At 38.9% G+C, this 15,021-nt stretch overlaps 1 protein-coding gene across 5 annotated transcripts; it reads left to right on the top strand.

The window, feature by feature from the left end:
• The first annotated feature begins 52 nt into the window (after positions 1 to 52).
• atcaya (ATCAY kinesin light chain interacting caytaxin a) lies at positions 53 to 13,285 on the top strand. 5 transcript variants are annotated; one of them, XM_031307385.2, is made up of 14 exons: positions 53 to 317; positions 428 to 766; positions 2,498 to 2,597; positions 4,829 to 4,887; positions 5,002 to 5,262; positions 6,139 to 6,312; positions 6,448 to 6,550; positions 6,796 to 6,927; positions 7,267 to 7,353; positions 7,483 to 7,581; positions 7,789 to 7,824; positions 9,374 to 9,442; positions 9,590 to 9,645; positions 10,936 to 13,285. In XM_031307385.2, the coding sequence occupies exons 3-13, from the start codon at positions 2,521 to 2,523 to the stop codon at positions 9,618 to 9,620; spliced, it is 1,128 nt and encodes a 375-aa protein (XP_031163245.1). In that variant the 5' UTR covers positions 53 to 317; positions 428 to 766; positions 2,498 to 2,520; the 3' UTR covers positions 9,621 to 9,645; positions 10,936 to 13,285. The 5 variants fall into 5 exon arrangements, with proteins under 5 accessions (XP_031163245.1, XP_031163246.1, XP_035863387.1 ...); XM_036007494.1 differs by having other exon boundaries at positions 101 to 276; XM_031307386.2 differs by lacking the exon at positions 7,789 to 7,824 and having other exon boundaries at positions 93 to 766.
• The last annotated feature ends 1,736 nt before the right edge of the window (positions 13,286 to 15,021 follow it).

Below are 15,021 nucleotides of genomic sequence, written 5' to 3'. Positions count from 1 at the left end.
ATACAATGCAGGGAAACTGGGCAGGGGTGATATGATTGGTTGGGTGCAAGTGAAGTAAGGGACTGAATAATTATTTTGTGTGGAGAGTTGGGGTATAGTGGGTATGAACGAGAGTGGGGCGATGAGACAGAGAAGGAGGGGGAAGCTATGGATGGAGAGAGAGATGCTGTTGCTAGGGAACAGCAGCCACATAGAGGACCACTGAGAGCAATTGCAGGATTAACGAATGGAGTAAAGGGACACAGAGTCTGGGGCTCAATTTCCCCCCACGGAAAGGTTTGAATTGTTATTTGGGAGTGGACAAAGATACGCTAAAGGTATTTGGAGTTACAAGCAGAGAAAAGAGGGGGATAGAGAGAGGGATCATGATGCCAGAGCAGATGCATTCTGATTAAAGACATTTTGTGTCTTGGTGGTGTGGATGTAGGAGCTGAGAGGCAAGCTGTTGACTCGTTCTTCACAGCCAGTCTTTCCTCAACAACGGTGGCCAGAGGCGGAGGAGAAAAGGGGGAGTCCAGCACAGAGGTGCTCCCTGTCTTCAGACACCTGCTGCTGGCTAGTGGCTGACATTGAGGACACTGTATGTCTGTGTCTGTGCATGAGTGTGTGTGCGCATGTGAATGAGTGAAAGACAGGGAGCGTAAGAGGAGAAATTTCAGCCTGACCCCCCTGGACTTTCTCTCCTTGAATCTATGCGTCTGTGACTGAGGAGAAGGGAAGACACACAGACCAGAGAGAGGTTTTGAGGGGATCTTACACCGCTCATGTGAGTATTGTCACTGACTTAACGTCCTTGCATCTCTATTCTTCCTGCTGCACAAGGCAGACACCTTTACACTGACTGCTTGCACATTACTGTAGATTGCCCACATAACACATGAAATCCATGTCGGTTTTTTTTTCCTATTGGCTGTTAAATTTGGGATAACCCGGAAAGGCTGTAGGGCCATTTAACTCTGCAATGGCAATGTACTGCACATTTGGTGGCAATTCATTTTGCATAAATCTTTTTTTGCAACATTGCTGTTTTCAAGCAGAATTAGTGAACATGGGAAGCAACAATACATGTACATTTAATGACATACATCTTACGGTAAAGGTCAATTTCTCCATGCAGCGTTTATAAACACTGTCATTTTAAATTACATGTATAATGATTTATTTTGTTGTATGCTCTCCACTCTTGTAAAACTGACAGTGTACATCGCACACTACCACACTACTGCTTTCTTTTTTTGGGATTTTTGTTACATTGGTTTATGTGATTTTGACCTGCTGCAAACAAGTGTGTAATTTTGCTTCATGGTACAATCTTTTATCTTTGCTTTGCTCTTTGTGTGTAATGTAAGTCCTGCAGAAATTAATTATTTCCTCTATGTGAGACTTGGCTGTCTTCCAGTTTAACCACAAGTGTTGCTGCCAAAACCACCAAAACCACACCACTCCTTCTAGTAATTATATCACAGGAACCCATGTTGCATTATTTTTCATTAGGATTTACACACTGGACTGCTGACAAGAATGTCAGGATCACACAGGGTTTGTTGTATTTTATTTTCCTATAACAGTATTTTCGTTGCGCTCTAGTCACTAAACATGCTCTGACCTGCATTACAGTTTTGCCACCTAGACAAGCACTTATAATGTCCCTTTCCTCAGAGTGTCTGTTTCTAAATATAACCTCTAAACACAAACTGGGAATCCTCTGTCATTGTGGTTTTTATTTCATACTTGAGTGGAGAACTACAAAGAGAACAGGACTTTAGGTCCAATTAAATATCCACAGTGCTCCTCTCATGCGGTTCACCAGCCAAAACAGACCTGTGCTTCTGTTGTTAATGTGTCGCTATTGTGTTGTGATAATGCATCTGGATTTCAGCATTAAATCCTGTAATTTAGAAGAGTGGAGTGTATCCTAATGCCACCATTGGTTATGCAGTCAGTGTGTAATCATTGTATTGTAGGCATTCATCAGTATGTGAATTCTCTTTAAACTCTTGAGCACAAAACACAAATTATTATTAGATCTGAAGAGAGGTTTTTCTATTGGTGACATACAAGCCTGAGTGTGAGTCAGACTCAAACAGGCAGCATCACATCAGTGCGGCAGGATTAGCGAGAAGTGAGGGAGGATTAGGTGTGCATGTCGTCCTTCTCATTGGCCTCTTAAATTCCACCCAGAAAGAAATTTGTATGTGATATTTGACTTTGAGGAGAGCTGAGCTCAGAAAGTGGGCTCTGTCCGAGTCAGTCACATGCCTCTCACATGTGCTCCTCTGGGCAGGGGGATAAAAACCCTGTGACTAAAGAGCGGTTACAGCCCCCAAATTGTAATGTAACATTGCTGACTTTTCTCTTTGTCATCAATGTCAAACACGTGTTCCAGCAGTGCAGCCATGAAGTTGACTGTCTAGTTAGTACATTGATTTCATGTGACAGTTTTCCCTTGTTATTGTAAATGGGGTTCATTGATAAACATTTTTCTTCACACCTCCAGGCCCCTGCTCTCCTCTCTGAGGGATGGGCACCACAGAGGCAACTCTACGAATGGAGAACTTGGAAGTGAAAGACGAGTGGCAGGACGAAGACTTCCCCAGGTGGGATCCTTTTACTTTCTACTGCTCATCATCTATGAAAGTGTTCTGTTGATGTCAGATACAGCCAATTGGTTGATGTTGAAACTATGAGACAGCTGAGCAAAAAAGCTGTTGTTATAACATCTCTTAGAGCTGTGTGTGCTGTGTGTGCTGTGTGTGTGTGTGTGTGTGTGTGTGTGTGTGTGTGTGTGTGTTTGTGTGTGGCATATGGCATATTCTTGTGAATGTTTGTGTTGATGAATATACAGCACATTTTAATTTATGAATGCGAATTATTTAGGATAAGTTGTGCAGTTAATTATAGATTAATTGCCAAACAGGGTTTTTTTTTTTACGGGCCAGCTGCACCATATTACTTCCATTGCAGTTTAGTCTGGGTGGATTTAGAAGCATTTCTGTTTATGTTAATGGTTTTTATTTTACAAAAGCTTACTCAAAGTAATGATAGCCCTATCTTGTTTCTGTTCCACTGCATTAGCAACAATGGAGCTATTAATGTAGATACTATTTGACCTGAATGTTTTAATGATCATTGTGTTGATGTGAAATGTACAGCAAGGGTTGAGCCCAGTGTGACATTTAATTTCATGTTCACAGTAAGAAAGAGAAACAGAGAGAAAGATGAATGAAGGGAAAGTTATTATTAAAGCAACATAAAGATTTCTACAGGAGAAGTGTGACAATTTGAAGCTCACAGGTTGAGATCAGTGCTGGGCTCCTCCCTCCTCCCTCTTCCCTCCTCTCTCCTCCTCCCTCCTCCCTTTCCTCCTTCCTCCAGATTGAGCAGCATGAAGCTAGGCAGCAGGTGCAGCTCTGTCTGTAAATGGTCTCAGGCTACGTCATATGACGCAACAGCAGTCACCGATCAACAACACAGCATCGTCACAAAAATGGTGGCAGGTTTTGGTTAAAGACAGACAGAGACGGAGCAACAGCCAGCAGCAAATGGATTATTAAGGCAGCCTCTGAGAGATGCTCTGCTCTACGATGTCTGTTATATGCTAAAAGGACAGGGAATGAGTAAGCAAACCAAATCTAAAGCTGTGTGAGGTTTAAAAGTTCATTTGAATCAGCTTTGACAACAGCAGTCCCGTGCTATTTTCCAGAAGGTAAGCATCATCAATTCATCCTGATATTGTTGTTTGAAGCTGAAGGACAATGCATCCATAAACCGGAACAAAAGAGATTATCTTGCTTTTATTAAAAGATGAAATCACCATAAATCTGTTTATAAAATTTACTTCATTTCTGACAAAGGAAGCACTGGACTAGTAATCACTGCAGGGTTCCCCTGGGAAAAGGTCGGACCATTCATCAGTGCATGTTTCTCTGGGCTAAAGCCAGTGTTGTTGGCTCAGGAGGAGCACACACTGTCGCACACTGTCACCCTCTAGATGGGAGGATAAAGCAGTTGGCTTTCACAGGAATGCAGCTAAGACCCTCTTTGCTGAACTACACTGCATTGTAGCTCTCTGCATCTCATGCATTTGAACCATTTAATTGTACAATTCTCTATCTGTTCAGTTCCCTGGTTGCACTATTGTTGCTAATATGCAAAAAGACACTTCTGTCTTAATGTTCATAGTTTTGCTTACTCTCAAATAAACACACAGATGGGTACATGCTACACAAACATATGCAAAGCAGGATTTTGACCTCCTGGCGCTCCTCCTTCTGCGCAGGGTGTCAGCAGTAAATAACAAGTAGTGTAAAGGGAAAGAGAGCCGCGCCACTTTGTTAGAGACAAATGTCTTCCCTCTTTTCTCTCTTCCACTCATTTTCTGTCTTTTTATTCCTCCCTCTTTCTCCACTACCCCCTCCCCCCATCCCTTCCTCCTCCTCCCTGTATGCACTGTGTGACAGCCTAGTAACTGTCATCTCTCCATTGAGAGAAGTTAATTACCATCTCTATCCTTTTCTGCTTGCTCCTCTTTTTAGTGCTTAGCCACGTCAGTCACAACACCCACGCCTTGACTGGTCCATTGGACACCATCCTAATCACAATGTTACATTTTATTGTGAGGCCGTAGTTAGAGCTTCATGCTGGAGAACAGAGATCAGAAATAAATCTCATTAGCCAAAAGTTAATGTTGCTTTTATTCAAGACCCAGTAAGAGTAATGATTATTCTGCTGAACTTCGGTTGTCTGCAGTATCATGACTGGCTTTGTATTTGATATTATGCTCAACATGCACAGTATTGGTTACTTACCTGTGTATGTTTCCCTCCAGACCACTACCAGAGTACGGAGACATGGATCCCTCTTGTGGTCTCACAGACGACAGAGCCTGTGAGTAACCCTGGGGAGTGGGAGCTCACTGATTAGTCAATAATGGGAATTCCATAATAACCCTGCTTTATGACATCACTTGTATTTCCTGATCTGTCTCTCCTCTTGCTGCAGCTCCTCCTAACTCCCTGAATGTCAGCCCACCCGGGGGAGGAGGAGGCAGCAGCGGTGGCCTGTCCTCGTCCCACCGTAAACGCCGTACCCTGGTTGCCCCGGAGATGAACCTTTCATTGGACCAAAGTGAGGGCTCTTTGCTGTCAGATGACTTCCTGGATACACCGGATGACCTGGACATCAACGTCGATGACATTGATACACCTGACGAGACCGACTCGCTGGAGTTCATCACTAATGGCAACGAGCTGGAGTGGGAAGGTAAGTGGTTAAAAACGCACATGCATGACTGTCCATTGTTTTAACCCTCTTTATTATCACTATGTTTAACACTGACCTTTCAAAACTTAAACTTAATCTTAACATCAACTTCAAATGCACTAATTTTATTGATTGATACTTTAAGTAAAATTTGCTGATACTGTAATACTTCTTTTACTTAAGATAGATACATCTTTATTGTCATTGCATATATTAATACAAAGAAACTATGTTGGAGCAATGCAATTTGCAACATTAAAATAAGAAATACACAAAAACAAAAGGAAAAAACACAAACACAAAAGTTATTACACAGAGTCATTAGTGCACAGAGTTTGTTATTGCATTAACCCCGGGGGTGATAGTTCTATCTGCGTGTTTGTGTGTGTGTGTGTGTGTGTGTGTGTGTGTGTGTGTGTGTGTGTGTGTGTGTGTGTGTGTGTGTGTGTGTGTGTGTGTGTGTGTGTGTAAGTAATGGATCTGAGTACTTGTACAACTGAAGAGTGAGGATGTCTTCAACCTAATCCTAAATTAATCTTAATATTAATCTTTAGACAGCAGACAAAAAGTAACTACTTTTGTTGAAGCTGAAGGTAATCCTAATTTCAAATGTTCAATTTAAACCTTACTTTGAAAGGAGTTTACACACACAGGCAATATATTTTACTCTTCTTTCGAATCAACGCTATGCTGCTTGGCACATCTTTCTTTCTTTCTTTCTTTTTTTCTTTTTATTTCAAACAAAAAATAAGAATAAAACAAAATATAAAAACACAATAAGTAACAACACACCAAAAGGAAAAACATTATCTATAAAGTGTTACAGTGTTACTTCAGGCAGAATTAAGAACAACATCTGGCTCTGTGTCTGTCCAGATGACACACCGGTGGCCTCAGCCAAAGCAGGTCCTGCTGATGGTTCAGGAGATGTGGATGAGGAGGGGAATGCCCACAACGGACGCCTCTGGAGAACGGTGATCATCGGAGAACAGGAGCATCGTATTGACATGCAGGTCATCAGACCCTACCTCCGTGTCATCACACACGGAGGTCAGTGATAGGACAGAAATCAAATCAATCTCTTAAAAGACTTTGGAACATGGTTTCCAGTAATATACAAATGCAGCCTGTAACCCATATGCAGAGAAGTGTTATTCACTATTAACTGAAAGTCTCTCCCTTCAGGTTATTATGGCGAGGGCCTTAACGCCATCATTGTTTTCTCTGCCTGTTACCTGCCTGACAGCAGCTGTCCAGACTATCACTACATCATGGAGAACCTATTCCTGTGAGTGACTTTCAGTTTTAAAGTACAGGCTTTGATAATGTACATAGATGGATTACTGAATGGCTCCGTCAAAAGTAAGCACGTCTTGATCATATCTTTTTGGTTCCAGTTCTTTCCATGCATCTTTGCGCTTGTTGTCTCATAATCTGTCCATGGTGTTGTCCCCTTTGATACAACTGTTTTGAGGTCATCCATTATTTCCTATAGCAAAGCAACAACACATAACATCCACCCCTCTCCTCCAGGTTTGTGGTGAGCAGTCTGGAGATGCTAGTGGCTGAAGATTACTTGATCATCTACATGAACGGAGCCACTCCTCGGAGTAAAATGCCTGGGATCAGCTGGCTCAAGAAATGTTACCAAATGATTGACAGAAGGTGGGACACTATGGAGAAACTACTCTAACATATTGACTATAATTTTGATTGATTTAAAAGAATTCTGAAGTTAAATATGAGTTAAGCCCATCTATGTCTGCTAGATTTAGCTGCTGAGCACTGTTCACCATCAAAATACAGAAATGCATAACATTGATACTGACAGACTCAAAGGCAAGGTTAATGTTGTCACTTGCTGCCAGTCAGTAGAAGACTGGGGATGACTCACAGGCTACATTTACTCTGTTTAATGCTCATTTCTATGTGGTTAATATTTTTTGTAAACACTAACAGAACTGTGTTAACTGAATGTACTTACTATTTGTGTTGTGATGGCAGATTGAGGAAGAACCTGAAGTCTTTGGTCATCGCTCATCCCACGTGGTTCATACGCACTGTCCTGGCAATATCCAGGCCCTTTATCAGGTCACACACACACACACACACACACACACACACACACACACACACACACACACACACACACACACACACACACAACATCAGTGATACATAACGGTGGTCGTGTTGTTGTTGTCCTGTTGCCCTCTGCAGTGTGAAGTTCATGAATAAGATCCAGTATGTCCACAGCCTGGATGAACTGGCAGAGATCGTCCCCATGGAGCACGTCCATGTTCCTGAGTGTGTGGTGCAGTAAGTATATCTGACCACTAGATGGAGAAAAAGAACCCCAACCTGCAGGCAGCAGCTGGTCATGCTGTCCTTTGTTAAAATGATCATTCATGTATATCTGCTGAACAAGTCTAGTGTGTTTGAATGAAAGTAAAAAAGGATTAGTACTGTAGTTCTTTAAAATGACTTGGATTTACTTGAGGATATAACAGTGTTACTCATTTTCAGATTTGATGAGGAGAGGATTAAAGCACGGAGGGAAAGGTAAAATCAATTTTAAAAGATTACTTAATTACAGTTTTTTTACAACTGCTTACACACATTTTCCAAACTATGTCTCCTTTTATCAAAACTCTACACACAATTCCCAAAACTGCACACTCAAAATACAAAATGCCTCATATCTTCAAAATTAAATACTGCATTCAAAATGCCGTAAACACATCTCAAAATGAAGCATTTTGCAACACTTTTTTCATAACAGTAAATGTTTGGATATACCATGTAAACACTGTTCTAAATCTAAAGCTATTTTGTCTTTCACAGGCTTATATCTACATTTCCAAACAATGTTCTACAGTGAAAGTAATTTGCTGAGAGGGGTTGAGAAACATGAGAAACATGAGAAACACCAATGCAATGTTGAAAAAGAAAATATTTATTTGGCAAAACATTACTGTTGTAACAGTAGTGCAGTGTTGTATACAGTAGCATACAAGAAAACAAAACTACCAACAAATGTAAACCAAAGGTATCATTTTTAGAATAAAGAACACATTTGTGTGTGTGTGTGTGTGTGTGTGTGTGTGTGTGTAAATAGACTGTATTTATATAGCGCTTTTGTATTTATATAGCGCTTTTCTAGTCTTACTGTAACGACTACTCAGAGCGCTTTTACATATTACAGGCACTGTTCACACACAATGGATTTATACACTATGGCTGAGGCTGCCATCCAAGTTGCCACCTGCTCATCAGATAAACGTACTCACATATTCAAACACATGGGTGTGTGTGTGTGTGTGTGTGTGTGTGTGTGTGTGTGTGTGTGTGTGTGTCTGTGTGTGCGTGCGTGTGTGTGTGTGTGTGTGTTTGGAATCACCAGTGATCAGTAAAGTGTCGCCATGATCTCATCAGAGATAGCTCTCTTTCCTTGTCTTCATTGCCCTCGTCCTCTCCTTTGAACTTTTCCTATATTGTTGTCCCCTGCCTCTCCCTCCTACTCCCCTTGCTCTATTGTTGGCATCCATTGTTCCAAACAGGTAATCTGACCTTTGACCTATTTATAGGCCTATACAAAAGCTGTGATTGGTTAGTGATCAGTTAAGCAATTAGTGTTGCACGTGTGAGGAGTGTGTGTGTGGGACCTGGTGAATAAGTGTAGCATTTTGATTGGTTGTGTCTGGAAAAGGAAAGCAAGTCACTTCCTGTTAGATTTTTGTGTCTTAGGTAGAGAATTGTGTAGTGTTATGAAAAAAATGTTTTATGCAATTGAAAACTGAGTGAAAGGCTGAGAAATAGCTTATGGTTTTGGAGATGTAGTCTTGCTCTTTGAGTGAGAGGTTTCAAACATCAGGTGACATGTAAAGATTTGGTGTGGAAGCAGTTGTAAAAATACTGTAATATTGCTCATGCAGAATTGCACTCAAAAATGATTTGAGGTTTAAGCACTTAACCTGGAGTAATTAGTTACACAAGACTGTGTTCAGATTCCCCACCAAATGAGCATCTCTCTCTCTGTGCTTTTGTGTGTGTGTGTGTGTGTGTGTGTGTGTGTGTGTGTGTGTGTGTGTGTGTGTGTGTGTGTGTGTAGGATGGAGCAGGAGCACAAACAACAGGAGCAGCAGTCAGTCCCACAAGAGCCAATTAAAAAGTCTGAGAGGTACTGGTCCACTCTCACCTGGATTTTAAAATCATACTTTCACATCAGAAATTTAACTAGTTGGGACAATCATTAGTTTTTAGTACGTTTTCATCCCTCCAACTTTCTAAAAGTTCTCAGTGCATTTTTTTTTTGGTGCATTTTCAGGCCGAAGTCGATTGTTAATCAAGGATTATGAGAAGGACACAGCTTCACAGGTGAAGGTAATATAAACCACTGTTGTATTTCTTGTAGAAGCCCCGGTGTGGCTGTGTGCTTTGAAATAAATTCACCACATAGGCCATTATATCTCCACACAGATGTCTTAATAGTATACAATAATTTTCCAGTGTACTGTTTTATATATATTTCAGTAGAAATATCCGATTTAGATAGGTATCAAATATTTCAGTACATGTGCTTACTGTTTACACTTTCTGTGACAAACAAAATCACTTCTTTATTATTCTTTATTATATTGCATTTATTACATGCATTTTAAGCAATCAGGTATTTAGTGTGAATTATTTCTTAAACCTAAATTATCAAACAAAGTGTACTTTAGATTAAAGCTGAGGCCATTGGCATGTAGATACAATAATAAATAACAAAGATACAATGTGCACCAATGAAAAGTAAACATAATTATGTACAGTATAAAAATAGATCGCAAAGAGATTCATCACATGTGCATGAGCACAGCTGCTTGTAGTTTATAATGTTTTGCAGATCTTTACGCTGACACTTGGTTGTTAGACAGACTTGTTTTTCGGCTTTTCAGAGTAGCTTCTCTCGATTGCCCTTTTCTTCCTCTCAGTGCTCCTCATGCCTGATTGTACAAGGTCCTGTTCATTTTAGTGTAGGCTTTATCTTTGGACTGATTTTAGCTGAAGGATATCTGCAGTAGTATACTGTAACTGTCTTGTCTCTCTGATAATGGTCATAGAGACTGAAAAAAACAGTGATGAAATACATGGAATTGAATTAAAACCATGAGCAGGATAAAATAGCAAAATGTTACTTGTTAGAAGAGGAGTAATAGTGCCCTCACATAACTTCAGGGTTAAACTGAGACTGGAGCCGTGACTTTAAAATGAAAACAGTACGTTTTTACATGTCAGGATCAAAAGATTGTTTCATTATCTGCTCCAATTAGCTAAACGAATTTGCTTAATAAGCACATATTGCGTGGAGTTCAGAGGTTGATTGCAGCAATTTGCATTGCAATTGATTTAAAAAAGAGATTCTTCAAATCTCCGGCACCCAAAACTTCTTTTAGAAATGTTGATTAACTAGGAGATGCCATTTTGTATTTAATTTACACACTAACACGTTTTTAAACACAATAAAATTGGTACTGAAGGCAGTTGGGTTCTACTTTGTTTTATCCCCTAAAAGGATCAGACAGAGACAAAGTGCATGCACATTTCTTTGAATTATATGAGAGCAGCAAAACGTTTTTATTGTCTTGTCATGCTTTCATCATCCACAAACATTTCTTTTTTTTAATGCAGTGTGTGACAAACAGACTTATGGAGCATGAACTTTTCCGAATGATTCCCGTATGACGCAGCGAGCCCAAATGCAAAACAAATGCTTACTTGTATTGACCAACATAAAGCTGACAATTTGTGCAGTCAAGACGGTGAATGCTCCGTCTCATTAACCCTCCTCTGTGTGGAACCCCTTCTTCCTCTTTGCTGGGGGGTTTCATATTGCAACTTGAAAATGTACGAAGGAAGTCACCACTCTGTTACAAGGAGTGTTTCCCCATGAAAACTATAGTTCAGTTTATCTATTCCTAAACACATCATCTGCTGTGTGGTCGGACCTGTTGTATAGCTTACATTGTAATATTACACCATTGTAAGGCTCTTGAAAAACAGGACATTGGCAGAAATGCACGCTCTATAATGCAACACAATATTGTAACTCCAATTATGGATACTCATGTTGTAACTTCATTAAAGGATTACAAATTACAAATTTTATTTTTTTTAATAAAGAAATAAATATACTAAATTGAATGGAAAAGGCTGACTTTTGCAAAAGAATTTGAAAATCTGACAATTGGATAGCCTATAAGCATTTTGCCTGACACTAGTGATGTGTACATATGTAATGAGAGATGTAACAATTGGCAAGACCAGAGAGGTCTAACAGCTACATTAGTGATGTAACAGATGCTGATCTTGGTAAATATAATGTGTGTTAGATGTAAATAGCAATGCATCAGATGCCTTCTTTATTCTTTATTAGTTTTGCCTCATAACTGCTGTATCATAACTCCTTTGCTGTACTGACATTTTGAAAATGTCAAATGTACTAACATCTGTACTGTACCTTGTGCCTCAGTCGTATTGTGCTTAGAAATTACACAAATATGATCAATATTTTACATTTTGTGGCCTGAAAAACCCATATGAGAAAATCTGTAAGAATTATACTATAAAAAATTTCGTAAAATACAATGCTTGTTTATTTTGTGTAACATGGTTATGGCCACATAAATAGATGTCATACAACGTTAAACAAATATGCTTTATATTAATATTTAGACTGTATTCCACATATTACTGGTACATTCTAGTATATGTCATGTACAGTACCAGTCAAAAGTTTGGACACATTTTCTCATTCACACGTGTCCAAACTTTTGACTGGTTTGTATAAGATAATAGTAATACTAACCCACCATATACAAAACATCTGCAAAAAAAAATGTTTGACATTTGTATCAAAGTGGCCATAATCAAGACAGTAATATACAAACATTGTTATTTTTTATAAATTGTGCTATCATTCTGTTTCATATGGGAACATTTCCTGTCAGCTCAGATTCTGAAAACATGTTCTGATCACCAACTTGATGAAGTATAAAGTGGTTCTTATTTCAGATTCATAAAGTTTATAAAGCTTATGTGGAGAAAAGTTAAGTTCATTTCAGCAGAGCGACATTCACTTATGTTTTTTAGCGTGGTTGTTTCTGATGAACATTTGGGACAATGTGAGCACATTCTCATACTTAATTAGAAGTTTAAACATTTATCAAACATCCTAATGCATTATGGATTGCACGTTTTCTAGGGTTACATTGATTTTCTCTCATGTCTTCCATCTGTTCAACTTATTGTAGCAGGAGGGCAGAGGATAGCACTATTGGATTTGGTTATATTTAAGAGGAGAAAAGTTCTACTAAAGTTTATATTGTGTTGTTAAATAGCATAACTGATGCCATGCAGTTGTGTAGCTGTTAGTAAAGCATGAACATGTTTATTCTTTTTTGTACAGAAAATAGGACTCATGAAATGTCTGTTTCTAAAGTGCCATCTCAATTCTGGCCTTTCTGATACAAGAATGTTAAAGAAAGGGTTTAACTTTTCAACTATTTTCGGTCCTGTAAGGCTGTTTTCACATGAGTAAACCAAACCTGAGCAGTTTCATCAAATATTTATTATCCATGATGGAAGAGCTCAGTTACAGCTCATCATTCTTTGTGTGTGAGGTTTGTTTGCTGTACTGAGTGCCTATTTTTGAACCAAATGAGTAAAAGAAACACAGAAAAAGTGAAGGTATGTAAAGTGTAGCCTTTTCCCTTTTAAAGTTATTGTAGTTTATAGGTTTAGTCACACCCAGTATTATAAGCAAGGTTTGCATAAAAATAGTTGATATGACCTTTCCAAAAAACTATCATTTTGACTATAAAAGCACAATATTTATTTATCTTTGCCTGCATTTGTGTGCTGTAAAATGCTCGGATTTAAATGGGAGAGATGATCCATTATACATGGTTCAAGTTCATAAGATTGCGATGATCGGTTCTGCCTTGTAAATATAACTGAATAAACTGTTCCTCCCAAAATATGTTTTGTTTTATGTTGTTATATTTGCTGTGTACTCATACAGGGGGGTTATTACATATTCAATTTTTACCTGGATGTGTAAACAGGCAGCTATTTGCTGCAAGTTTGTCATATTTACTCATTGCAGGGCATTGCAGAAAGTAGTTGGGAACCACTAGTGTACAGTTGTAAAGTCAAATATCTAAACAAGAAATAACTATATCCTGAACTACATTGGTTGATCAAAATTTAATCTTTTTGAGTAACAGAAATATGTTTATGGTTCCATGGTATACCGTATATGCTGTATTTTCATTTTTCCACTCTTGCACAGAACATATTTAAGTATTATTTGTTGCTTTTGATGTCAGGCAGAAAATGCCAAACTTTCTGCTTGATGAAGACGTGGAGGTGCATGAGGACATCCCAAAAAGACACCTTACTTTTGGTGCTGCCTTTTAAGTGAAATGTCACACTTCAGGTTGATGCCCTGAATGTCTGGACTATGATCAGGTTTGACTTTAGACTCCCGAGAAATGTCTGTCTTTTCTTGGATCAAGGGAGTCCTGTGATGTCACCTTAACCATAAGATAATCACATGAGTCACCCTTCACACCCTTCTCCCTTACACACTACTGACAGAGAAAGACACTGGCTGTTGACCCCTGACCACATGGACGCATACACACAAATAGACATGAATGTCACACACACTGTCAGGGAAAGAGAGCAAGACACAGAAAGTGTCTTACCACGTGTGTGTAACTCACGTTATAAAACCCTTTGTTACAGGAATGCTGTACATTGCTGGGTTATGTGTATGAACCCTTTAAAATTCTCTGCATTCCCCTATAAACGTAGGGGCTTGCTGGCTGGCTCATACTGCCCTTACACTCCCAACACATTTTACTTAACAGATGAAAGTTGATCTGAGATGTGGTGTTCTTGTCAGTATGAAGTTTTAAAGCATTGACCTACATTTTTTAGGAATGACTAAAATATTTTGTTGTTAAAGCCAACATTGCTATATACTAGCGTAATGGAGCCACTTTGAGGCAAAATGGATCTAAAACTGATCAGTTTATGCATTTTGTTTGGGTTTCTTTTTGCATCTCTAACATTGTCCTGTATATTAGTTACAAACTTAGTACTCAAGTAGTCAAATTGATTCTATCATATTCTCTCCTATTCTAAGTACAATTTTGAGGTATTTCTGCATTACTTTTATGGTACTTCATACTTTTGCTTCACTACATTTCAGAGGGAAACATTTTACTTATTGTTAGACTAAACAGTTAGGCCTAGGTATTTTGCAAATGAAAATATGCATAGAACATTATACTGTAAGTAATCAACATTAGCTCCATGGCTACCAATTTAAATAACATATTGTTGAAATTGAATATATGTATATATTCAATATGTTATGTATGATATAACTCTCTGAAATAGTCAATTGTGTATAACTGCTTTTACTTTTTATACGTAAAGTATATTTTGCTCATAATGTACTTTTTTGTTTTGAAAAATAATTTTTTGGGGCTTTTCCGCCTTTAATGGACAGGACAGGTGAGAAAGGGGAGAGAGAGAGGGAGGACATGCAGGAAATCGTCACAGGTTGGAGTCAAACCCTGGACCTCTGCGTCAAGGCATAAACCTCTCAGTATATGTGCGCCTGCTCTACCCACTGATCCAACCCGGCCACCATAATGTACTTTTTAATTTAGTATTTTTAGTATTTTTAATGCAGGACCTGCT

Source organism: Sander lucioperca, chromosome 11, assembly GCF_008315115.2.
Source record: "Sander lucioperca isolate FBNREF2018 chromosome 11, SLUC_FBN_1.2, whole genome shotgun sequence".
NCBI lineage: Eukaryota > Metazoa > Chordata > Actinopteri > Perciformes > Percidae > Sander > Sander lucioperca.
The sequence above is the reverse complement of the archived record's forward strand: the minus strand, read 5'-3'. Positions and strand labels throughout refer to the sequence as shown.

What these genes read in the sequence shown, in the direction of transcription:
- atcaya (XM_031307385.2), top strand. Translation starts at nt 2,521, where the DNA reads ATGGGCACCACAGAGGCAACTCTACGAATGGAGAACTTGGAAGTGAAA. An exon ending in CAGGACGAAGACTTCCCCAG is followed by an intron (nt 2,598 to 4,828) that starts GTGGGATCCTTT and finishes GTTTCCCTCCAG; the next exon opens with ACCACTACCAGAGTACGGAG. An exon ending in CAACGAGCTGGAGTGGGAAG is followed by an intron (nt 5,263 to 6,138) that starts GTAAGTGGTTAA and finishes GTGTCTGTCCAG; the next exon opens with ATGACACACCGGTGGCCTCA.